This window comes from Conger conger, unplaced genomic scaffold, assembly GCF_963514075.1.
Source record: "Conger conger unplaced genomic scaffold, fConCon1.1 SCAFFOLD_61, whole genome shotgun sequence".
Classification (NCBI taxonomy): domain Eukaryota; kingdom Metazoa; phylum Chordata; class Actinopteri; order Anguilliformes; family Congridae; genus Conger; species Conger conger.
In genome coordinates this window covers 250849-276484 of record NW_026890389.1, presented here as the reverse complement: position 1 = coordinate 276484, position 25636 = coordinate 250849, and the positions used below count along the sequence as shown (strand labels likewise).

The following is a 25636-nucleotide window of genomic DNA, read 5'->3' as shown; positions in this document are numbered from 1 at the left end:
TGATTAAGGCACATTACTGGGACCTGAAATGTTGGTGGTTCTCATGTAGCTACGAGAAGATCTGTACAGCTGTTGGGCCCTTGAGCAAGGCCCTTAAATCCTCATTACTCCAGAGGGGGATTGTTTTGTCTAATCAAATGTATGTTGCTTAGGATGAAAGCGTCAGCTGAATAACTAAAGTTATCTTGTTTAGCTCATAACAAACACACAAAATACTTCTCTTTTGCAATGGATTCAAGCATCAATGGATTCACTGCATCAATCATCAGTGCAACTGAACGTTTTAATGAAGCAATCACACTTCGTTCCATAAAAAAAAAGACTCCAGTTCCCATGGTCCACTCTGGTCGAAGCTCATGCCCCGTTTCTCCAGTTGTCGTTAGGCGCGCGTCCGTGTGTGCCAGTGTGCGTGCGAGAACGGGACTGCATCGCTGCCCATTCAATTCATATTCAGACGCCGACAAACACTGAGATACAACTATGGTACGTCTATATTCGAGCAAATACTAAACATCATGCTATTCTTACAGATTAACTGTTTATTTATGATTTAATTGTGGTTGGGTGTGTACCTGCTGTAATTTTTTTTTTTTTTCCCTAGGTACCGTTAGTTAACATTACGTTAAATTAACTTGCCAGCCGTCGTTATTTAACTCATTTCTAGTGAATGTCGATAAAAACGCAAGCATTTTTCAGTCTCTGTCGTGTTAGTGGTTCAGTGGGGGTGCGTACATTTCCCCGGTTCTCCATCTCAGCAATACTGCATTTTGTATGTAGCTACGTTCCTCCCCTCGTCGAGCTCAAAAGCTAGACGGCTAACTTGGCTAATGTCGGCATATAGAGAGGGGGGAATAGCAACCCCCCCCCCCCCCCCCCCCAAAAAAAATAACAAAAAACAACTGGCGCCATTTCCTCATTCTTTATGTGTAGACTAGGCCTCATTAATGTTGGCTAACTAGCCATCCAATTAAGCAAGGAATGTAGCGTGTTAACTTGGTTAGACTATCTACCAAGCTTGTTCAATGCAGTTTAACAAACCTAGCTAACGTTACCTAACGTTGGATGTGCGGTTCTAGCTCGAACGTGTAATTTTCCTGTTGTTGGCGAGATACTAACCAATTACACTGGCAGCAGGTCTCGCCAGCGGAAAAACGTACCCCCAGGCTACGAATATTGAAATTGTAGCCATGTAGCTAGCTAGCTAGCCTTGTATAACACACGTTCATATGCCCGCAAGTCCTTTGTCATTAGTTCACCACAGCGGTCGTTCTTCAGAGCAATGGGCGAAAATGTAACGGCCTTGTGAGATGTCAGAAAGCTAGCGAGCTAGTAACGTTGCCCGTTCGGCACAGGTGACTTTGAGAAGGGGGATGCTGTCGCGGTGTATTCGGTGGTAGCTTCAGTAACCGAGGCACCCAGGTGCAGAATATCGCCGGAATAACGGTGTTATGGCAGTCGGTGTCGTTAACATGCCTAAACTGCTGATTTGTAAATAATATTTCGGTAACGTAGCTAGCTAGCTATATCCCTTTTGCTGGTATGCAACGTTAACGCATGGTACTGGACATTCGGCCCCACCCTAATGATCAGGGTTGTCAGGAGTTAACGTGACCCAGCAATATAACGTGACCAAGTAACTTAATATAAAGAGGGGCAAAATTCACTCGCTAAGTAATCGGTACAATATTGGAATTACGTTTAACAGTTTATAGAGACGTGTCGCATTGTGGTGTTCGCTTTGGTTGTAGCAAGTGTATATGATGCGGACTATGGTACCATTTCCTAAGCAATAACGTTACGTATTTAGCTATGCGTTTCTGTGCTCTATACGCATTAACGTCGAACGGCTAGGGAAAGACTTCGAAATTTTTAATTTAACGCATAATTCGTCGTGTAGCACACAATTTTGCCTTTAACATGACTATCCGTTTAGCTATACCTAGACCATTATTTATTCATAGAAAAATGGCGCGTTTGTGCCATTGTCGCGAAACTGTATCCTTTCTGTAGTTTACGCATTCATGCAAGTTATCCGGCTACGCAGTCGGTTTAATCACCCTGACCGGCTTCTGTGGGCATGTTGGCCAGCATACCTAGTGTGTTAAAACAAATGTGCGTACGTGGAAATCATTTTCATCGCTAAATATGTGGAGTTAAGTCATTTTTTGAACGCATTTGCGAGCGTAACGTTAGCCATGTTGAATTCTTTCACCCCCTCCCGTGCCCTTCTTTGTTCAACGCTTTAGGTTAGCTAGGTAGCTAACGTTAGCTAGTTTGATTGCTAACGGTACTTCGCCATTAGGTTGTTACCACTAGTTGATTACCAACTCACTTGATTAGTTACTAATTATTTTGCCTGATGTATACATTTTGATGGCCACATTTGAGATCTAGCCTTTCAAATCCTAGCTAGCGCAGTCGCAGAGGTAAATTGGAACCGTTCTGAATGTTCTCCAATCCGACCAATCAGGTTCTACAATCTAACATAGGCAAACAAGCTAGGCAGTGATTGTAGTGCATGAATCGAACACCGTACAAAAATGAACCTGTCAGCGTTAATGTAGCTTTGTTTAAATCTATTTGGTCAGTTTAGGTGTGGCTGTTCCGATAAAATTCGTGTATATTATAAGCTAATTTGTGGTTTCTTCAATTTTTCACTGCCTGAGATGGCAAAGCGCCGAAACGCCATATTACGTTAGATGCTGAATCAGTCATTGTGGTATAGGAGGCTTGCATGCGGTTTTTTTGGCCGGCCTTGACGCTGTGTGAACCAGTTCTGGCCCAACTCTTGTCATTGTCCCCGTCATTTTCAGTCATTTCTCGTTTCGTGAGGGATCTACGGTCCACTCAACCCGTTTATTTTACAGCCGCTCTGATCTGTATCGCCGTGGAATATTTAGTAGACCCGAAATAAATCTGTCGTGCTCTGAGCCGCTTCTGTTTGCTAATTGCTCCCCGTGACGACGCAAGTTGTGTGAACGAACTGCCCGGACGAAATGAAGAATACGCCCCGTCTAGTGCCGTGCTAACGTCAGATTTATAAATGGCATGCGTGATACAGCCGTCACTAGCGATAACTGGTATCCTGGAGAACGTTTTCTGCCAAACTCTCCCGGATTGTCAGGATTTTCACCGTAATGTAGAAGTGAAGTTGAAGGTAAATAAGACACTAGATCATTGCATTGCCCTCTATGTAAAAATACATAAATAAATCACATGCGTGGACCGGGTTGAAGGCGCGAGTCTCACGCCAAAAGCGTGAGAGTTGGCAACCCTACACCAGATGCATGGCAGTCAGTGTTTGAGATCAGAATTTGAGATCTAATCGGATCACCCATTTCATTCTTTACAAAGCTAGAGAACTGTTTAAAAAGTCCACATCAGCATCTAGTGAGTTAATTTTAAACATTTCACCTTATAAAATAAAATCCTGCGCCCCCTGGCTTTGGTGCCGCTGAATGAGTTATTTGTGTATTCCGCACGAAACGCTGCCGTTCTCCGCCCGATCTGGGTCAGACTTTGTGAAAAGCCGTTTTGTTGAAATTCATCGTCATTGACTCTACTGCGGCTGCGCGAGTGGCGAGTACGCTCTTCAGCTCTGTCGGAAGGTCTGAAATCGTTTTCACGCGACCCACTGTGCTGTGTGGCGGAAAACGCACGATGTCACGCGTTCACGTGCATCACTTTATCTCTGCTGCAAGTGGGCTTCTCTAATGCGGAAGCCACTTAGCCAATGCGTCCAGTGAAGCCTTTACGTTTGCCGCTTCTTATTTAGGTAATCCGTGTGTAAAGCTATCTTTAAGGTGTGCTGGTGTATGCTGTTGAGGGCAGAGCATATTGGTGACTTGCTTGGGTGAATGCAGTTTTGCGTTATCGCTGCAGCTCCTGAAACAGTGTTGCAGTGTAACTCTGCACTGCACACAGCGCTTAATTTTTCAAAGGGTGTCAGTTTCGCACGTGCTAAAAGCGCTGTCACAGGTGACATCATGTTCCTCTCCTGGTACCCTGTCATGCAGCACACAGCCTGGGGTTCGGTGGTCTGATTGGGGGAGGGGGGTTCGTGAAGGGAAAGGCGTGAAACGGCGTGTGAACAGTGTGTGTATCTCTACCTGTCCCTGTTCTGATGCCACTGTGCACGGGCTGCCTGTGTGCCAGGGGTACATGACTGGGATCCGGAAGATTGGAGGATAGAGCCCTGGTGTATGCGCACTCCTGTTGGGCCCTTAACCCCACATTGCTTCAGGGGGGATTCTAATCAACTGTTAGTTGCTTTGGATAAAAGCATCGGCTAAATAACAAATTATTATTAGTATTAATTAAATAAATGGGATTACTAATGGGATTATGATTTAAATAATGGGATTATTTAATTATCCTCATGAGAAGTTGAGTTCTCTCACCGGTCACCTGGCTGATTGGCTGCCTGTCGGGGACTTGGTAATGTTATATTGATGTTCTCCTTCAGGCTGGTTAATAATTCACACGCAGGGCAGGCGAGGGAAGCACACACAGCGGGTTGAGCCGTTTCCCGTTTTACCTGTGACAGGCTACAGTCGGTCACCTGTGACAGGCTTCAGTCGGTCACCTGTGACGGGTTAGTCGGTCACCTGTGACGGGTTACAGTCGGTCACCTGTGACGGGCTACAGTCGGTCACCTGTGACGGGCTACAGTCGGTCACCTGGGACGGGCTACAGTCGGTCACCTGTGACGGGCTACAGTCGGTCACCTGGGACGGGCTACAGTCGGTCACCTGTGACGGGCTACAGTCGGTCACCTGGGACGGGCTACAGTCGGTCACCTGGGACGGGCTACAGTCGGTCACCTGGGACGGGCTACAGTCGGTCACCTGGGACAGGCTACAGTCGGAACAGGCTACAGTCGGTCACCTGGGACGGGCTACAGTCGGTCACCTGTGACGGGCTACAGTCGGTCACCTGTGACGGGTTACAGTCGGTCACCTGTGACGGGCTACAGTCGGTCACCTGTGACGGGTTACAGTCGGTCACCTGGGACGGGCTACAGTCGGTCACCTGGGACGGGCTACAGTCGGTCACCTGGGACAGGCTACAGTCGGAACAGGCTACAGTCGGTCACCTGTGACGGGCTACAGTCGGTCACCTGTGACGGGCTACAGTCGGTCACCTGTGACGGGTTACAGTCGGTCACCTGTGACGGGTTACAGTCGGTCACCTGGGACAGGCTACAGTCGGAACAGGCTACAGTCGGTCACCTGGGACGGGCTACAGTCGGTCACCTGTGACGGGTTACAGTCGGTCACCTGTGACGGGCTACAGTCGGTCACCTGTGACGGGCTACAGTCGGTCACCTGTGACGGGTTACAGTCGGTCACCTGTGACGGGTTACAGTCGGTCACCTGTGACGGGTTACAGTCGGTCACCTGTGACGGGTTACAGTCGGTCACCTGTGACGGGCTACAGTCGGTCACCTGTGACGGGCTACAGTCGGTCACCTGTGACGGGCTACAGTCGGTCACCTGTGACGGGCTACAGTCGGAACAGGCTACAGTCGGTCACCTGGGACGGGCTACAGTCGGTCACCTGTGACGGGTAACAGTCGGTCACCTGTGACGGGTTACAGTCGGTCACCTGTGACAGGTTAGTCGGTCACCTGGGACGGGCTACAGTCGGTCACCTGTGACGGGCTACAGTCGGTCACCTGTGACGGGCTACAGTCGGTCACCTGTGACGGGTTACAGTCGGTCACCTGTGACGGGTTACAGTCGGTCACCTGTGACGGGCTACAGTCGGTCACCTGTGACGGGCTACAGTCGGTCACCTGTGACAGGCGTCAGTCGGAACAGGCTACAGTCGGTCACCTGGGACGGGCTACAGTCGGTCACCTGTGACGGCCTACAGTCGGTCACCTGTGACGGGTTACAGTCGGTCACCTGTGACGGGCTACAGTCGGTCACCTGTGACGGGCTACAGTCGGTCACCTGTGACGGGTTACAGTCGGTCACCTGGGACGGGCTACAGTCGGTCACCTGGGACGGGCTACAGTCGGTCACCTGGGACGGGCTACAGTCGGAACAGGCTACAGTCGGTCACCTGTGACGGGCTACAGTCGGTCACCTGTGACGGGCTACAGTCGGTCACCTGTGACGGGCTACAGTCGGTCACCTGTGACGGGTTACAGTCGGTCACCTGTGACGGGCTACAGTCGGTCACCTGGGACGGGCTACAGTCGGTCACCTGTGACGGGCTACAGTCGGTCACGTGCTTACCCGGTGAAGCCTGGACTGACTCCATGCGTTTTTCATTAGGAAGGTCATGGCCGTCCCTGAGCGTACACATTCAACACAGCCCTAATATCACCCTGCCATTCTGCCCCCTGGTTTACTGTAGGGCCCTAATATCACCCTGCCATTCTGCCCCCTGGTTTACTGTAGGGCCCTTATATCACCCTGCCATTCTGCCCCCTGGTTTACTGTAGGGCCCTAATGTCACCCTGCCATTCTGCCCCCTGGTTTACTGTAGGGCCCTAATATCACCCTGCCATTCTGCCCCCTGGTTTACTGTAGGGCCCTAATATCACCCTGCGGTTGTTTTGAGCGTTCACACTGCTCATCCTCTGAGGGCTTTGGTGCCGTTTGAGGGGTTAGTAAAATGTCTTAAGTAATCCAAAACGATGTAAATTGAAGTTTAGTTGGCCATCTTAGGCAGCTGGATTTGTCTGCTTGACCTCTGACCTGGCAGCAGAATGGCGTGTCGGCCCGTTACGACTGACCCTCTAGAAGGGTGTTCCACTGCCTGCCTGATTAAGTCCCTCCACTCATTTCGCAGGCCTCTGGGGTGACTGTGACGGAAGATGTGGTGACCGTCTTCAACGAGATGAAGGTGCGGAAGGCCCAGGCAGGGGAGGAGGAGAAGAGGAAGAGGAAGAAGGCGGTGCTCTTCTGCCTGAGCGACGACAAGAAGAACATCATCCTGGAGGAGGGCCAGGAGATCCTGCAGGGGGACGTGGGAACCACCGTACAGGACCCCTACCTGCACTTTGTCAAGATGCTGCCGCCCGAAGACTGTCGCTACGCCCTCTACGACGCCACCTACGAGACCAAGGAGACCAAGAAGGAGGACCTGGTCTTCATCTTCTGGTACGTGTGAGAAGGGGATGTGTTCCTGTGGGCGGCCATTTTAGGACCAGTATGATTTCACGCAACGGCTGTACTGTCATCAACGGTATTGTTTTTAATCCAATGAATATTAAAAATGGCACATTGCAACAGTATATGACTGGAACACAAGGTCGGTGGTTCGATTCCCGGTGTAGTCCGCACAGCCGTTGGGCCCTAGAGCACGGCACAACCGCACGTTGCTCCAGGGGGGGATTGTCCCCTGCTTAGTCTAATCAACTGTGAGTCCTTTTGGACAAAACTGTCAGAACCTGTCATGTAAAAAGGCTATAGGGTAGTTACATGTTAACTCCACACACTTTTGGACTGAACAGAGATTTCCATGCGATTTGGCCTTAGATTGAAACTGAAATTACTCGTCTCGGATTGGGGAGATATGGGCCAACAAAGTTTGCACTAATTTGCGTGACTCCATGACTTTAAATAAATGGTTCTTCTATCACTGTATATGCCTATATGTTATATAAAATCCAGTCCAGGTTCTCTCAGGTAATTAGTGTGACTGATTGACCAAACTTTCTTCATATGACTCCCAGGTAAAGGCATGGTGTAGAACCAGGACTTAGTGATCCAAAACCACGTGGTGCTGCTTCAGATAAACATATCTCAGCAGTGACTCCAATGTCCAAAACCAAATTTTCTGGAGATGGTTTTGAGATTTTAACCTAACTTTGATGAAATTATTATTATTTTTTTGAAAATCAGATTTTGAAATCATAATTACTCAGAAATCTGTTACTTTTCATCTTGTTGTGAACATAATATACAATGTGTGGAAGATCCAGTGATAGAAGAATCATTTATCTGAGACCTGCTGTAATGTAGATGGAGCGATTGAAGTCATGGAGTCACTGAAGTTAGCGCAAACTTTGTTGGCCTACATCTCCCAGATTAATAATCTATCATTTCAGTTCAGCATGCTAAATCTCATAAAAATCTGTGACAATGCGGTCAAAGTGTGCTGAGTTGACCTGGAATTACCCAATGCCTTATCAGCAATGATTGAGTGCTATTTGGCTTCAAAACATTTGAGAATCGTAAATATGGTTTACCACCCTGTCCTATCTAGATATGTTCATTTAATTATAAACCTGTAATCTTCACGTTTGGCTTGTAGATTTTGTGTAGTAGCCTAACATTTGTAGGTTTACTCCAGTTTTTGAATGATAGTCAATATTAGTATTGATGTTCCTCATAAAAATGGTTGAATTGATTTATTACTGCACTTTGATTAATTCTTCAAAACCCCCCCTCCCTCTCTCCTCTCCCTCCTCTCTCTCTCCCCACTCCTCTCTCCCTCTCCCTCCCTCCCTCCTCTCTCTCCCCCCCCTCCTCTATCTTTCTCTCCTCTCTCTCCCTCTTTTACAGGGCCCCAGACAAGGCTCCGCTGAAGAGTAAGATGATCTATGCCAGCTCCAAGGATGCCATCAAAAAGAAGTTCACAGGTGAGGGGGGGTGGTGGAGGTGTGTCACAGGTGAGGGGGTGGAGGAGGTGTGTCACAGGTGAGGGGGTGGAGGAGGTGTGTCACAGGTGAGGAGGGGGGGGTGGAGGTGTGTCACAGGTGAGGGGGTGGAGGAGGTGTGTCACAGGTGAGGAGGGGGTGGAGGAGGTGTGTCACAGGTGAGGGGGGTGGTGGAGGTGTGTCACAGGTGAGGGGGTGGAGGAGGTGTGTCACAGGTGAGGAGGGGGTGGAGGAGGTGTGTCAGGTGAGGGGGTGGTGGAGGTGTCACAGGTGAGGGGGGGTGGAGGAGGTGTGTCACAGGTGAGGGGGGGGTGGAGGAGGTGTGTCACAGGTGAGGGGGGGTGGTGGAGGTGTGTCACAGGTGAGGAGGGGGTGGAGGAGGTGTGTCACAGGTGAGGAGGGGGGGGTGGAGGTGTGTCACAGGTGAGGAGGGGGGTGGAGGAGGTGTGTCACAGGTGAGGAGGGGGGGGTGGAGGTGTGTCACAGGTGAGGAGGGGGTGGAGGAGGTGTGTCACAGGTGAGGGGGGGTGGTGGAGGTGTGTCACAGGTGAGGGGGGGTGGTGGAGGTGTCACAGGTGAGGGGGGGTGGTGGAGGTGTGTCACAGGTGAGGGGGTGGAGGAGGTGTGTCACAGGTGAGGGGGCGTGTTTCATTGAGTGTTGTGATTGGACAGCACATGCTCGTGTGATGTGTATGTGTTGTTCCTGGGTGAAATACGGTTGGGGAAGAGAGAAGGGACAGGGTGGTGTGTTGGGACTGTGCAGTTGGGACTGGGCAAGTCGCCTGATTGGATGAGCCTTCATTAAAGTGTCGCCTGATTGGATGAGCCTTCATTAAAGTGTCGCCTGACTGGATGAGACTTTGTTAAGGTGTCCCACTGCTTTCCTTCATCAGCTTCAGCCTCTCCCGGTCTTTCACTGGTGTCTGTTTTGGAACCATGATTTATTTATCTTGTCTTGGGCCATCAAACTGAGTCCATCTCTCCCTCCCTCTCTCTTTCCGATTCTCTCTCTCTCTCTCCCTCTCCCCCCCTCCATCCCTCCCCAAAATGCACAGGCATCAAGCATGAGTGGCAAGTCAATGGCCTGGAGGACATCAAGGACCGGCGTACCCTGGCAGAGAAGCTGGGGGGCCAGTCAGTGGTGTCTCTTGAAGGGAGCCCTATATAAACCCAGCCCCAGGCTTCGTTTGCGGCCTGTAGGAAGACCAGAATTCAGAATTCCATGGGGTTTGGCTGTTCATTCCAATCCGGGGGGGAAGGTGGGGGGGGGGGGGACGACAACATCAGAGTGGGGGGGGGGGATATTATTTTAAGGGGTGGGGGGTGGGGTGGTATTTCACATGACAATTTCACGTTGTTGCAGACTGTCATTCCAATTCAGGAAAAATAATGAACAAAATACAAAAAAAAAAAAAAAAGACAAAGTGATTTAAAAAGTTTATGAAGGAGGATTATGAAGAAGACTATAAAGAAATGACACTGCTGAAGATGTTTGGGGGAGAGGTCAGGGTGCATTCTCTGGTGTGATGAAGGGGTGCAGGTGAACGATGAAGGACACTATGGCTCTGTAGGATGTGGCACACTGAAGCTAGCAGTCTGTACACAGACCATTTAATTGCCAAACTTACAGTTCTTAAACACTAATAGCTGAAATTGGGTGTAGTGCAACCATTGCACGAAACCTTTACCTTTTTTGTTTTGTTTACATTTTTGAATTGCACATCCTATTCTGAACATTTGTTACCTTGAATACCTTACTGTTGAGCATTTTAAAAATTGTGATTCCACGGATTTATTTGTCAATATTCCCAAGATAATTCGACCAAAAATAAAGCATTCCTTTTCAGAAAGCTACAGATGGAAAAACCGGATAGAAATGAAGTTAGGGTTGACAGAAGGGCATTAGAGAGAGGGAGGGAGGGGTGTAGGTGGAACAGCCTGTTTTATGAACGCAGCAGATTTGGGGTGTGGATGGATTATGGGTGTTTCGTTTTGTCTCCTTATCTCTATTAAAAAAAACACTAAACTTTATCTACAGATGTCCGTCTCAATTTTTCATGCACGTACACTTTAAAGGCATAAGATTACGCATTAAATACAGTAGGTACTAATCTACTGTACTGCTGAAATGTTCCCTGTGTCCACGCCTGGTGGGGCTGTAGCAAACTGACTCTCAGTACAATACTTACTTAAGGTGTGTCCCAGCGCTGCTCAACTCCACGTCCTGCGGGCCTGAAGCCTCCTACCGAGGGCTACACCACCTGAATTCGCTCATTATTTTACCTTCTTGGTTCAGATACGCTAATTAGTGAAATCAGGTGGTGTAACACTCGGTAGGGACGAATGCCTGCGGACATTGCGGCCGGCAGGATGCGGAGTTAAGCAGCGCTGGTGTGGAATGAGATTCGGTGGCGCTGAGTCACTCGGTAAACACCGCTAATGGCGTGTTGCACTGTTGGACTTGGACGCTGCTCCGCACCACGCCCTTCCGTGACCTAAATTTGTTTCAAGTCCGCGAACCATGCTGCAGTTTTCATGCGGCTTCCGGTGCGGTGTAGTGACGGATGTAGTCCACTAGCTGGCAGCGCTGACTCCAGGTGGAGTCGCGCATTTAGGAGCAGAGCTGATGACGGTGTACCTGCAATGTGTGACGTCGGTCCAGGTGGGTATTCGGTTAACAGCTGTCGATCAAGCCTAATTAAACGAGAAGCTATGTGTAGCATGTAGGAGCGGTGTGCTATATCAGGGATGGACAACCCCACTCCTGGAAAGCCGGTGTATGCAGGATTTTGCTGCCACCAGTTTGTATTGTTACTCTGCATTAATCAATTAGCGGTTGATTACACAGTTGACTCCTCTCACTTGGTTACCTGGGTCTCAACAAGGTGCTGATTTTAAGGTAAAAACAAAAACCAGAATACCCAGTCGCTCTCCAGGACCAGGACTGGAGACTACTGGTGTAGAGCATTTATGTGCATACATCTATTTTCTAAAATCATTCCTTAAAAGGGCCCCTCAAACCACTGTACATAACACGGAGCGTTAAAAGATGAAATTTCCAACTAATGTATAGAACATGCACATTAAATATTGTGCAGTCACAAATATGCTTTGTGTGAAACCGTTTCATACTGGAAGTTTGCAAGCAGAGAGAGTCACAACTACTAATGTAATGTATAAAAAACCTTACATACTTGGCTACATGGTTGGCAAAACAAATGTAACATCTTGTAATCTCCCGAACTAGGTCAGCGGAAATTTAGCCATTCCAACACTCTCCAGTCGCCTACAGATGCTGACGGCAATGCACTAAAAGCAATTTAAAACCAAGAAGATTATTATGTTGTCTCAGTCAGGCGTACATGTGTCTTTTAGATTTTGGCAGACAATCCTGGTTATGATTGCCGGTTATTATGGATAGGTTTGATGCAAGAGTACAGCTCAGCGGTTTTGAAAAAGGAGCGATTGCCGGGGCATCGAAGACCCACGCAGTTGAAATTGCGAAGGAAGTTTAACGAGTAACGCCGGTGTCTAAGGTGATCTGAGCCTCTTTGAGCGCAATTCTGTTAACATTAGATCGTCAATTCAAGCCAGGAGGGACATATTGTATGTAGGCTAGCTATTTATGCGTGGCTGTATGTCTATGTACCGTTAACAGGGTTGGATAACACATCAACATGGGCTATCTGTAGCTAGAGAATTACTATTAGTTGCGAGCTAGCATTAACATTAGGTCTTCGTGGTTTCGTCTTGCTAGCTAGCTACTTCTCACGTAACGAAAGTTTCAAAGGAATCATAGGCACATTATCTTTCATTGAATCATTCAAAAAATACTTTTAAAATGTTAATTCCTTCAAGCTATAATCAATTACAATTTAGGGATTTAACTACGGGTAGGTAGCTACATCCGGTCATTTTAAGTCTTCTTACGAAATAAATGCGTCTGCAGCGTTAATTACATTTAATTGAACCGTGTGAAGCTCAAGGAATTATTTGCGATGTTTACAAAATGTTTTCTTCAAATACAGCTTTTAATACGGAGACAAATTTAGCATCATCAAAAATCTCCAAAGATTGTTATATTCTCTGTGTTGGGGCTTCGGTATCTCTGGCTGCAGGGAGCTTTCACGGAAGTTGTTACCGGAAATGACCGGAAACGTAAATAATGCTAGCTTCACGAAGCAGTCAGTTGTGTCAGTAATTGCATGTTTGGTCGGACAGACCTGGTTCCCCATATATAGTGATGGACAGCTCGGACGTCAGAGAGCTCAGCGACTTTGAACAAGGCGTGATTTTTGGGGCGCGTTTGGCCGGAGCATCAACAGCCGAAGCGGCTCTCATCGCTGAGGAGGTGTATCGAGGCACGCCGGTGTCTAAGGTGACGTCAGCCACTGTTGCCTTATTTTTAGAGTGTGCTGAAAAGCAGCGATACCTTGATACCCTAGCGTTATCTGATCGCTGCTTTTGAACGGGACCCGTTATTTTGCTTTATTATGGTGCCGTTAGATCCCTGGGTGTGTCGAAGTAATGTCTCAATAAATCAGAGCATGAATTCGCATTTATTCGCTGCACGCATTGCGGACCATCTCTGCCAGGTACTCCCCTACTATCCGGCGCAACGTTTCCAGTGAAAGCGTGATTCAGGAGACGCTGGGTTTTTTTTTTTAATGATCCACGTACTTTAGCCCTAGAGCAACGATTTGGTCAAAATTACAGAAGCGGATTGCAGCCGCTGTAAATAAATAAAGAAATAAATAACATAAGATTGCATGATAACGTGGTTATCATTACATTATTACAATACATTATCATTACGTTATAACATTACATATTAGATAATGAATATGACTTAATTTTGACTTGGGTTTCGAGTGAAAACACGCTGTAGGTTATAGGCATGTCTGTATAAAAGTTCTAACGTGGTAAATGGTAAATGGTTGGCATTTATATAGCGCCTTTATCCAAAGCGCTGTACAATTGATGCTTCTCATTCACCCTTCATACACACACTCACACACCGACGGCGATTGGCTGCCATGCAAGGCGCCGACCAGCTCGTCAGGAGCATTTCGGGGTTAGGCGTCTTGCTCAGGGTCACTTCGACACAGCCCGGGCGGCAACCCTCCGACTGCCAGACAACTGCTCTTACTGCCTGAGCCAATGAGACGACTGCTCTTACTGCCTGAGCCAATGAGACGACTGCTCTTACCGCCTGAGCCAGTGACACGACTGCTCTTACCGCCTGAGCCAATGAGACGACTGCTCTTACCGCCTGAGCCAATGAGACGACTGCTCTTACCGCCTGAGCCAATGAGACGACTGCTCTTACCGCCTGAGCCAATGAGACGACTGCTCTTACCGCCTGAGCCAATGAGATGACTGCTCTTACTGCCTGAGCCATGTCGCCCTCAATCTCCTATCACATCATCACTCCATCATCTTTAAAAAATATATATATATCTATGTCTGCCCTTCACAAACCCTCCTCTTCCTCCTCTTCACTTTTTAAACCATTTTGGAAAGTGCAGCAGCCTCATGGCATGTTGCTGTAACCTTTGCCCTAAAAGCAAAAAAAAAAAAGGTGAAAAGTCTGTGTGTTTTCCCCATGTCGTGAAAAAAGCGGGCCTGTCTGGATTAACGCACACTTCTCCCTCGGGTAAAGGGATTGATGAGAATCCTGTCTGGATTAACGCACACTTCTCCCTCGGGTAAAGGGATTGATGAGAATCCTGTCTGGATTAACGCACACTTCTCCCTCGGGTAAAGGGATTGATGAGAATCCTGTCTGGATTAACGCACACTTCTCCCTCGGGTAAAGGGATTGATGAGAATCCTGTCTAGATTAACGCACACCTCTCCCTCGGGTAAAGGGATTGATAAGAATCCTGTCTGGATTAACGCACACCTCTCCCTCGGGTAAAGGGATTGATGAGAATCCTGTCTGGATTAACGCACACTTCTCCCTCGGGTAAAGGGATTGATGAGAATTGATGGGAAAGTGCATGATCAAAGTGGCGCTTTTAACCATGTTTTTTGGTTTAACTAAACCAAGCTACCCATTTTCCGTCCGCTAACCTGAAATTCAACTCCGCCATACGTTATTTGCCCTCTCGCGTCACGTCAAACGTGGCGTCGAACACAACATTAGACACATGAAACAAAAATATAATTCAAAATAATGAATCATAATCATACCTCAAAACTTCAATCTTAATTTAGTTTGTTGAATGAAAATGGCTATAACACCGTTTGTCGGAGAGACCACCTTCCCATTTTATCGCTTTGATAGACGTTTTCCAGTTTCATATTGTGTTCTGTTCCTCAGGTTAAAAGGTTGACATTTCTGCTCTAAGAAAAACATTTCCACTTTTGCCCAGTCATTCAATTTTTAGTACGACCTCAGATTTTGAAGTGTTTAAAGCCCTGAATTTTAGGTCTCAGGTTTGCAGTGGTGCCCTAGATCCTACCCTTAATTTTTGACCTTGGGCTCCATGTATTGGCCGAAGAACTTCTCCCCCCTGCGGCCCTGTGTTCTAAGTGAGGGAACACGCTCCACAAGCACGTTTATCTGATACTGCAGAGGCAGGGAGCTGAGCGCACTGGGAGGATGGATGGAATCTGCAGGAATCTTTGGGCTCTGAACCTGTACAGTACGTCACACTGCCACCATGGCAACAGGACGTTTTACACACACACACACGCTCTCACACACACACACACACACACACACACAGCACTCACACTGACACACATACACATGTGCACTCACACACACACACACACTCTTACACACACACATACACATACACATGTGCATTCACACTCACACACACATAAACACACATGCACACACATGCGTGCACTCACACACACACACACACACATACACATGTGCACTCACACTCACACACACATAAACACACATGCACACACACGCGTGCACACACACGCGTGCACTCACTCACACACACATAAACACACATGCACACACACGCGTGCACTCACACTCACCCACACACAAACACACATGCACACACACGCGTGCGCAGATAAAGGTGTTGTTTTTGTTGTGTTTGTTCACCCCTCCCTCCCCTCGTTTCGCAGGCCTCTGGGGTGACCGTGACGGAAGACGTGGTGACCGTCTTCAACAAGATGAAGGTGCGGAAGGCCCAGGCAGGAGAGGAGGAGAAGAGGAAGAGGAAGAAGGCAGTGCTCTTCTGCCTGAGCGAGGATGAGCAGAACATCATCCTGGAGGAGGGCCAGGAGATCCTGCAGGGGGACGTGGGAACCACCGTACAGGACCCCTACCTGCACTTCGTCAAGATGCTGCCGCCCGAAGACTGTCGCTACGCCCTCTACGACGCCACCTACAAGACCAGAAGAGCCCAGAAGGAAGAGCTGGTCTTCATCTTCTGGTGCGTGGGCCAATGAGAGGAGGCCATAGAAACCAAGCTGCTAAGTATGGTATACAGACTGCTATACAGTTTTAGGGAAAATAATATAATAGGGTTCCAGCACTGCCTGCTTAAAAATGATTATAGAAATGCTTTCCTCTTTCTTTTTTAAAACATAGGGACCCAGAAAGTGCTCCCTTAAAGACGAAGATGGTCTATCACCGATCCTGGGACACCATCAGAAAGAAAATCAGAGGTGAGGGGGCAGAGCATTCAGGTCAGGTCAGGTCACCAGACACAGGTCACATGGGTATCTGATGTCCAATCAGAAGTCTTCTCTCTCAGTTCATTATGCTTTATTGGCATGAAAGACATTATTAGACAGTAATTCAATAGGTACATCGTGCATATTACCAAAGCAAACAAGAAACAGTAGAAGTACACCATGAACAACAATGACTATCTAAACAATGACATGACAATGATCTCTCTCTCTCTCTCTCTCTCTCTCTCTCTCTCTCTCTCTCTCTCTCTCTCCCTCCCTCTCCCTCTCTCTCTCTCTCTCTCTCTCTCTTCAGGTATCAAAATTGAGTGGCGAGTGAACCGTCTGGAGGACATCCAGGACCGGCGTACCCTGGCAGCAAAGCTGGGGGGCCAGTCAGTGGTGTCTCTTGAAGGGAGCCCTATATAAACCCAGCCCCAGGCTTCGTTTGCGGCCTGTAGGAAGACCAGAATTCAGAATTCCATGGGGTTTGGCTGTTCATTCAAAGCGAGGGAGGGAGGGAGGGAGGGAGAGAGGGAGGGAGGGAGGGAGCGATGGCATATAGGGTACCTCCCATTATCATCACTCCACCCTCCTTTACTCCACTCCCCCACTACACCTTCCTTTACTCCACTCCTCCACTCCACCCTCAATCATAATCATACTTTTTTGCCGAACACACACATATCCCCACAGCCAATTAGAGATCGTACACGTGGTCAGCCCATCAAACCCACACATATGTGTGTGAGTGAGTGAGCGAGCGAGCGTGCGTGCGTGAGTGAGTGAGTGAGTGAGTGAGTGAGTGAGTGAGTGTGTGAGTGAGTGAGTGAGTGAGTGAGTGAGTGAGTGAGTGAGTGAGTGAGTGTGTGAGTGAGTGAGTGAGTGAGTGAGTGAGTGAGTGAGTGAGTGAGTGAGTGAGTGAGTGAGTGAGTGAGTGAGTGAGTGAGTGAGTGAGTGAGTGCGTGAGTGAGTGAGTGAGTGAGTGAGTGAGCGTGCGAGTGTGTGTGTGTGTGTGAGTCAGCCCATTTAACGCCAAAATTGCCTGTAAGTTTCAAGCACAGGTAGCATGGTAGGATACAGTAGCCTGTAAAAACACAACCTGTCATATTATAATAATATACCTGACATATTATAATAATATATTTGTCATTGTGGTTGACATCGAGACACTAATTAATATGTAACCAACATTATGAAACCTAGCCTCTATGGAACTTCATAGGCTGTGTGAGTTATAGTTTTTATTGTTTTTCAATGTTCAGTGTTCACATTTTAAAATAATCATTTCCCACTGTAACATCTGTAACAAATGTATTGGTAATAAATATGTCATTTGGAAACGGTTGGTTGAATAAATTCATCCATGAATGTTTATTTAGGCAACTGAAATAACTGTAGCTGCCATGCTGGTTTTATGTACAAACAAATATATAAACCCAGTTCCCTGTTTTAAATTGTCAAAAATTTGTTTGTAGGATATGAGCCACAAAAACAAAACCATTACCTCTTTTTGTTTTGTTTACATTTTTGAATTGCGTATCCTATTCTGAACATTTGTTACCTTGAATACCTTATTTTTAAGCATTTTTTAAATGCGTGCAGTGAATAAATGCATTTTAAAAAGCATTAAAAAGCTACAGATGGAAAACCAGACAGAAATGAAGTTTAAATTAACAGAAAGCATTAGAGAGGGAGGGAGGGGTGTAGGTGGAACAGCCAGGTCTTTGATGAACGCAGCAGATTTGGGGTGTGGATGGATTATGGGTGTTTCGTTTTGTCTCCTTATCTCTTTTTTTTAAAACTAAACTAAACTCTATCTACAGATGTCCCTCTCAATTTGTCATGCACGTACACTTTCAAGGCATAAGATTACGCATTAAATACAGTAGGTACTAATCTACTGTACTGCTGAAATGTTCCCTGTGTCCACGCCTGGCGAGACAGCCTGGCTGTAGCAAACTGACGTTCAGTACGATACTTCCTTAAGGTGTGGAATGAGATTCGGTGGCGCTGAGTCACTCGGTAAACACCGCTAATGGCGTGTTGCACTGTTGGACTTGGACGCTGCTCCGCACCACGCCCTTCCGTGACCTAAATTTGGTCAAAGTCCGCGAACCATGCAGCAGTTTTCATGCGGTTGTCGGTTCCCAGTCGTGCGGGGTAGTACCCGATGCGATCCACCAGGTACAGTGCTGACTGCAGTAAAATCGCGCGTGAAGAAGCAGAGCTGATAACGGTGTACCTGCAATGTGACGTCGGTCCAGGTGAGTATTCAGTAAACAGTTGCTGCCCTATACACTCACCGAGCACTTTATTAGGAACATTTAAACTTAATTACACCTACTTATGCATGCGATTATCTAATCCAAAAAATGTCTTCGGTGAGTGTATCAGAACAAGCTTTCCAAATACACGTATCATTTGTAGATACTAAAATAATTTATTTGTATAGCACACTTTTTGAGCATATAGCACAGAGTCCTTTACAAATACCTTAAAAAATAGATACAATGCCATGAGACAACACATTACTTAAGATCAAATAAAATTCATTCATTCATTCATTCATTATCCTAACCCGCTTATCCTGAACAGGGTCGCAGGGGGGCTGGAGCCTGTCCCAGCATACATTGGGCGAAAGGCAGGAATACACCCTGGACAGGTCGCCAGTCCATCGCAGGGCACGAACACCATTCACTCACACACTCATACCTATGGGCAATTTAGACTCTCCAATCAGCCTAACCTGTCTTTGGACTGTGGGAGGAAACCGGAGTACCCGGAGGAAACCCACGCAGACACGGGGAGAACATGCAAACTCCACACAGAGAGGCCCCGGCCGACGGGGATTCAAACCCAGGACCTCCTTGCTGTGAGGCGGCAGTGCTACCCACTGCACCGTCCGTGCCGCCTTCAAATAAAATTATAAGTCGATACATTTATAAAAACGAAATTGTAAAACACAAAATAGAATAACCATAGTATAAATTAAAAAAAAAAAACATAAATAACATTTCATGGAGACGCCCCGCTGAATGTCAGGAGGGGAGAAGAGAACCCGCAGAAACCTCCAGAGGAACCCGGCTATCTGGGGATACCCATCCTCCGCGGGCCCACGGCTGAGCTGGAGAGTCCATAGAGGAGTGTAGATATGCAGTTGAGAGGGGTGGGGGGGATGGGGATGAACCAGAGGACGAGCAGGACAGCAGTGGTCCAGGACCTCAGAGCGGGGGGACCCGGGTGGAGGTGATCTCAAGGGGAGGGAAGGCAGGAGTCCCAGGACAGAAGAAACAGAAAGATTAGGCACTGTAGAAATTAGATGTGCATTTGAGCATTATGCACATACACATTAAATATTGTGCAGTCACAAATATGCTTTGTGTGACACCGTTTGCAAGCAAAGTGAATCACAACTACTAATTTAATGTATAAAGGAGAAAAAAAAACTTACATCGTACATGGTTGTCAAAACAAATGCAACATTTTTATCTCGCCAACTAGGCACGCGGGAATGTAGCCATACCAACACGCACTCCAGTCCAGACGGTGGCGCTAATGCACTCCATGTCACTGAACCCCAGAAGAAGAATATGATGTCGTCTCAATCAGGCGTGTGAATCTTTTGTCGATTTTGGCGGACAATCCTGGTTGTGGTTGCCGGTTATTATGGATAGTTTTGATACAAGCGAACAGCTCGGAGACTTTGAAAAAGGGGTGATTGCAGGGGCGCGTTTGGCCGGGGCATCGAGGACCCAGGCGCTTGAGATTTTGAGGGAAGTTTTACACGAAACACCGGTGCGTAAGGTGATCTCAGCCTCTTCTGAATCCTTTTTGAGCACATCCAGAGCGCCAGCGTTAGATTATTGCTAACCTTAGTCAATTCAACTCGGGAGAGAAGTAATAAGATAATGTGGAGAGGCTAGCTATGTATGCGTGACTGCGTGTATACGTTAACTTATTCGTGGCGGGGTCAAATATAAGGAGCGTGGTGTACGAACAGTTACGAGCTAGCATTAACGCTAGCTAGGTTTCATTGTTTTTAGAAGTGGCAAGCAACACATCGAGTGTCTGCTTCTTGTCAACAAATTACAGCAACAAACTTTCAAAGGAACCATCGGACATTTTAGCACAAAAATTAAACTATTGAAATGATTAGCGAATGTCCGGTATGCAGTTTTTAATGACCTTTTTAGAAATTTTATAGGGGTGTTAGAGATATGTAAAAAGTTTATTAAGGATGGAACTTCGAAAAAGCAGAGATACCTAACCTTGGTTTCCGGGCGTGTGTAAATGTACCAGAAATGGCCACATTGAATATTCCATGGGTTATATTTCAGCAAATGTTATGAGTAACAGGTTTACCTTCACATGCTCTTGCATGACTCATTACAAAATGTATGTTTACCTTTGGAGATGTTGCCCCCTATCTTGATATCTCATTCGGGCCGAATATCTCAGAACCATCTCATTTCAAATATCGATCCTACAAACTTTAAATGGCTCTACCGGCAAAACAAAACCGTGCGAAGTTCACGTTTCCAGGAGTACTACATCTACCAACACACAGAGCCACACACACACTCACACAGCATGGAGCCACACACACACACACACACACAGCACAGAGCCACACGCACTCACTCACACACACACACAGCACAGCCACACACACACAAACACACAGCACGGAGCCACACACACAAACACACACACACACACACTCACACACACACACTCACACAGCACGGAGCCACACGCACACACACACTCACACACACCGCACGGAGCCACACACACTCACAGCACCCGTACGCACGCATGCGAGGTGCTGTGGTGGAGCCTCCTGGAGTTGGTGTGGAAAGGCGATGCGTCCTTCCAGTGCGCTGACCCCCCCCCGCCCTCGTTTTGCCAGGCCTCTGGGGTGACCGTGACGGAAGACGTGGTAACCGTCTTCAACAAGATGAAGGTGCGGAAGGCCCAGGCAGGAGAGGAGGAGAAGAGGAAGAGGAAGAAGGCGGTGCTCTTCTGCCTGAGCGAGGATGAGCAGAACATCATCCTGGAGGAGGGCCAGGAGATCCTGCAGGGGGACGTGGGAACCACCGTACAGGACCCCTACCTGCACTTCGTCAAGATGCTGCCGCCCGAAGACTGTCGCTACGCCCTCTACGACGTCACCTACAAGACCAGAAGAGCCCAGAAGGAGGAGCTGGTCTTCATCTTCTGGTGCGTGGGCCAATGAGAGGGGTCAGAATTGGCTACAACGCATTTTTCTACAGATGAATCTCAGCCTTCTATTGGAGTGAAATGAATCTGTAGATGTGTTCATTTCTACAGTGGATTCTTCAGTGTATTCCTAATGTTAATTTCTAGAATGTATTTCTAAAAGTAAAAAAAGTCTCTCTCTCTCAGGGACCCAGAAAGTGCTCCCATAAAGGCGAAGATGGTCTATGAACGATCCTGGGACACCATCAAAAAGAAGTTCCAAGGTGGGGGTGGGGGTGGGGGTGGGTGGGCGTAGTGATTTTGGATGGTGCTTCTGTTGTCCACCGTGACGGATTCCCAAGCAGCCAAAACTGGGCTTCATTTCTGAGGCTCTTCTCCTGGTGCTCACCAGCGTTTCAGTCACCCCATTCAACGTACGTCAATTGTAGCAATATGGTAAAAATACAGTCAAGAATCTGAAATAAATGTATTAAAAGAGGCTGGAGTGCACACAGGTGGAACCAGGTGTCATGGTCCACGTAGGGCAGGTTGGAGGTTCTGCAAGACACATTTCAGGAATTGGCAGAAGAGTTTAGGAGCAGAACCTCCACGGTAGTCTTCTCCGGAATTCTACCTGTACCCACGTGCAAGCAGAGGCAAGCAGAACTGGAATTATTTCTTGAAACATTCTACCCAACATGGTTTTCGTCGTGCCTGACACACCTTTTGGCATTCTTTGAGGAACCTGCCAAGTGTTTTGATGTTAGCAGGGGTTATGCTATTGTATATTTACATTTCCAAAAAGCATTTGATAAGATGTCTGTAATTACAGGAGCCTTTTCAGAGTGGGCTCAGAACTGGCTGTGGGATAGGACACAGAGAGCAGTGGGAGGGGCCTTATCTGAGTCCCACAGGGTTCAGTGCTGGGGCCTCTGCTCTTCCTCATTTTCATAAATGACCTTGATGGAGGCATTGGAAGTACTTTTACAGATGATACAAAACTAGGAGGTGTAGCTAACAGTTTAGAATCTGCTAAAGTATTAAACTTGGGGGTAATGGTTGATGAAATTCTGGTCAATGTGTGGTAGCAGTAAAAAAAAGGCCAATATGATGCTAGGAAACATAGCAAAATGTATGGAGTATAAATCTAAGGAAGTTATGCTCACCTTAAACAATATCCATGTTAGACTACACTTGGAATACTGTGTGTAGTTCTGGGAACCGCATTATAAGAAAGATATAGATTCATTTTAAATTAAATTAATTTATAAATTTTTCCCACAGGAAAATGCAGTTGCAGTCAGTGTTTTTCCTTCATCTAATTTCTCCCCATGTGCGGGTTTTCTTTTACACAGTAATACGTTGTGGACGAATCAGGGACAGTTGTCTGGCCCGTCTCTACTTTGTGGACGAATCAGGGACAGTTGTCTGGCCATCTCTACTTTGTGGACGAATCAGGGACAGTTGTCTGGCCCGTCTCTACTTTGTGGACGAATCAGGGACAGTTGTCTGGCCCGTCTCTACTTTGTGGACGAATCAGGGACAGTTCTTTGGCCCGTCTCTACTTTGTGGACGAATCAGGGACAGTTGTCTGGCCCGTCTCTACTTTGTGGACGAATCAGGGACAGTTGTCTGGCCCGTCTCTACTTTGTGGACGAATCAGGGACAGTTGTCTGGCCCGTCTCTACTTTGTGGACGAATCAGGGACAGTTGTCTGGCCCGTCTCTACTTTGTGGACGAATCAGGGACAGTTGTCTGGCCCGTCTCTACTTTGTGGACGAATCAGGGACAGTTGTCTGGCCCGTCTCTACTTTGTGGACGAATCAGGGACAGTTGTCTGGCCCGTCTCTACTTTGTGGACGAATCAGGGACAGTTGTCTGGCCCGTCTCTACTTTGTGGACGAATCAGGGACAGTTGTCTGGCCCGTCTCTACTTTGTGGACGAATCAGGGACAGTTCTTTGGCCCGTCTCTACTTTGTGGACGAATCGGGGACAGTTGTTTGGCCCGTCTCTACTTTGTGGACGAATCAGGGACAGTTATTTGGCCCGTCTCTACTTTGTGGACGAATCAGGGACAGTTCTTTGGCCCGTCTCTACTTTGTGGACGAATCGGGGACAGTTGTTTGGCCCGTCTCTACTTTGTGGACGAATCAGGGACAGTTGTCTGGCCCGTCTCTACTTTGTGGACGAATCAGGGACAGTTGTCTGGCCCGTCTCTACTTTGTGGACGAATCAGGGACAGTTGTCTGGCCCGTCTCTACTTTGTGGACGAATCAGGGACAGTTGTCTGGCCCGTCTCTACTTTGTGGACGAATCAGGGACAGTTGTCTGGCCCGTCTCTACTTTGTGGACGAATCAGGGACAGTTGTCTGGCCCATCTCTACTTTGTGGACGAATCAGGGACAGTTGTCTGGCCCGTCTCTACTTTGTGGACGAATCAGGGACAGTTGTCTGGCCCGTCTCTACTTTGTGGACGAATCAGGGACAGTTGTCTGGCCCGTCTCTCATGCGCTCAGTGGAGGAGCCGTGCTCACTGTGCAGTCCTGGCTCAACATGCTGCTGGTGAACTTGAGTTCCCTGGTTTTTCACAAGCCCATGGATAGTCAGTGGGTGACATAACAGACGGTGGTTCAATCATTTTTACACAATGCGCTTTATGTTACTACCAAAGTGATTTTTGATTGATTAGTACAAGATTACAATGCGAGATTAGCCTTTTGACACGACCATCTACCTCCAGGGAGTTGTTGAGGGCAGAAATATAACTAACTAAAGCAAACAAGAAACCTGGAAAACGTGTAGTATAACACTAGAGGTAGAACATGCACAACAACTATTTATACAATGACAATTAGTTCACGTCTCTCTCTCTCCCCCTCCTTCCCTCTCCAGGTATCAAACATGAGTGGAGGGTGAGCAGTCTGGAGGATCTCCAGGACCGGCGTGCCCTGGCAGAGAAGCTGGGGAGCCGGGCGGTGGTGTCTCTCGAAGGGAGCCCTTTATAAGTCATCACATAGGGCCTGCAGGGCCTGCCTGCTCATTTCAGTGCTGGGAGAGGGAGGGAGAGAGAGAGGGAGGGAGAGAGAGAGAGAGGGAGGGAGAGAGAGAGGGGGAGGGAGGGAGGGAGTGAGAGAGGGGGAGGGAGGGAGGGAGGGAGTGAGAGAGAGGGGGAGGGAGAGAGGGAGGGGGAGAGAGAGAGGGGGGGAGAGAGGGAGAGGGAGAGAGAGAGAGAGAGAGAGGGGGGGGGGGAGAGAGGGAGTGAGAGAGAGGGAGAGAGAGGGGGAGAGGGGGGGAGAGGGAGAGGGAGGGAGAGGGAGGGGGAGAGGGAGGGAGAGAGAGAGGGAGGGAGGGAGGGAGAGAGAGAGAGAGGGAGGGAGGGAGGGAGAGAGAGAGGGAGGGAGGGAGAGAGAGAGGGAGGGAGAGAGAGAGAGAGGGAGGGAGGGAGGGAGAGAGGGAGGGAGGGAGGGAGTGAGAGAGGGGGAGGGAGGGAGGGAGTGAGAGAGAGGGGGAGGGAGAGAGGGAGGGGGAGAGAGAGAGGGGGGGAGAGAGGGAGAGGGAGAGAGAGAGAGAGAGAGAGAGGGGGGGGGGAGAGAGGGAGTGAGAGAGAGGGGGAGGGAGGGAGAGAGAGGGAGGGGGAGGGAGTGAGAGAGAGGGGGAGGGAGGGAGGGAGGGAGTGAGAGAGAGGGGGAGGGGGAGAGAGAGGGGGGGAGAGAGGGAGAGGGAGAGAGAGAGAGAGAGAGAGAGAGAGAGAGGGGGGGAGGGGGAGGGAGAGAGGGGAATTAACATGTCAGGAGCAGAAGCATTTTCTCAGGGGGGTTTTGTGGAGGATAGGTTAGCGACTGATGCAGTTTGCAAACAATTGCTTAAACTGAATTGTATATAATCAGAAGTCAAAACTAGGTGTGATAAAACAATCACCACAGCTTTTTGTGTGGTATGTATTTAGAGGAATATTTTATCACTCCTAGTACATCCTATTTTGGATATTTGTTAAAACCTGGAACTTTTTATTTTATTTTTTACTTTTCAGTGGTTGCTTTGGTGGTACTTTGCAAAGCGAACGTTCAAGTTTTAAACGTGATTTTCAGTTCCCCGTCCGTGCGTGGCAGTGGCACCCTCTGCTGGCGGCTTTGTGCATTTGCGTTCTGTAAAAGACT

The 25636-nt window shown here is 48.0% G+C and overlaps 3 protein-coding genes across 5 annotated transcripts; all 3 read left to right on the top strand.

The window, feature by feature from the left end:
- The first annotated feature begins 333 nt into the window (after positions 1-333).
- LOC133120159 (cofilin-2-like) lies at positions 334-9863 on the top strand. Its single transcript, XM_061230232.1, has 4 exons — positions 334-483; positions 6805-7115; positions 8523-8599; positions 9673-9863. Exons 1-4 carry the CDS (start codon positions 481-483, stop codon positions 9783-9785), a joined length of 504 nt encoding a protein of 167 aa, XP_061086216.1. The 5' UTR covers positions 334-480; the 3' UTR covers positions 9786-9863.
- Positions 9864-12034: 2171 nt separating this feature from the next.
- Positions 12035-16767, top strand: LOC133120164 (cofilin-1-like). 2 transcript variants are annotated; one of them, XM_061230240.1, is made up of 5 exons: positions 12046-12153; positions 12839-12995; positions 15722-16032; positions 16191-16267; positions 16590-16767. In XM_061230240.1, the coding sequence occupies exons 2-5, from the start codon at positions 12861-12863 to the stop codon at positions 16700-16702; spliced, it is 636 nt and encodes a 211-aa protein (XP_061086224.1). In that variant the 5' UTR covers positions 12046-12153; positions 12839-12860; the 3' UTR covers positions 16703-16767. The 2 variants fall into 2 exon arrangements, with proteins under 2 accessions (XP_061086225.1, XP_061086224.1); XM_061230241.1 differs by lacking the exon at positions 12839-12995 and having other exon boundaries at positions 12035-12153.
- A 3067-nt stretch (positions 16768-19834) lies between these two features.
- Positions 19835-24544, top strand: LOC133120162 (cofilin-2-like). Of its 2 annotated transcripts, none has more exons than XM_061230236.1 (4): positions 19835-20080; positions 21189-21499; positions 21686-21762; positions 24372-24544. In XM_061230236.1, exons 1-4 carry the CDS (start codon positions 19943-19945, stop codon positions 24482-24484), a joined length of 639 nt encoding a protein of 212 aa, XP_061086220.1. In that variant the 5' UTR covers positions 19835-19942; the 3' UTR covers positions 24485-24544. The 2 variants fall into 2 exon arrangements, with proteins under 2 accessions (XP_061086220.1, XP_061086221.1); XM_061230237.1 differs by having other exon boundaries at positions 19837-20071.
- The last annotated feature ends 1092 nt before the right edge of the window (positions 24545-25636 follow it).

Excerpts from the sequence above, each read along its gene's own strand:
- LOC133120164 (XM_061230240.1), top strand. The coding sequence starts at position 12,861 with ATGGACAGCTCGGACGTCAGAGAGCTCAGCGACTTTGAACAAGGCGTG. Across the intron at positions 16,033-16,190 it reads GAGCTGGTCTTCATCTTCTG|GGACCCAGAAAGTGCTCCCT; the intron begins GTGCGTGGGCCA and ends TTTAAAACATAG. Across the intron at positions 16,268-16,589 it reads CATCAGAAAGAAAATCAGAG|GTATCAAAATTGAGTGGCGA; the intron begins GTGAGGGGGCAG and ends CTCTCTCTTCAG.
- LOC133120162 (XM_061230236.1), top strand. The coding sequence starts at position 19,943 with ATGGATAGTTTTGATACAAGCGAACAGCTCGGAGACTTTGAAAAAGGG. Across the intron at positions 21,500-21,685 it reads GAGCTGGTCTTCATCTTCTG|GGACCCAGAAAGTGCTCCCA; the intron begins GTGCGTGGGCCA and ends TCTCTCTCTCAG. Across the intron at positions 21,763-24,371 it reads CATCAAAAAGAAGTTCCAAG|GTATCAAACATGAGTGGAGG; the intron begins GTGGGGGTGGGG and ends TTCCCTCTCCAG.
- LOC133120159 (XM_061230232.1), top strand. Across the intron at positions 7,116-8,522 it reads GACCTGGTCTTCATCTTCTG|GGCCCCAGACAAGGCTCCGC; the intron begins GTACGTGTGAGA and ends CCTCTTTTACAG. Across the intron at positions 8,600-9,672 it reads CATCAAAAAGAAGTTCACAG|GCATCAAGCATGAGTGGCAA; the intron begins GTGAGGGGGGGT and ends CAAAATGCACAG.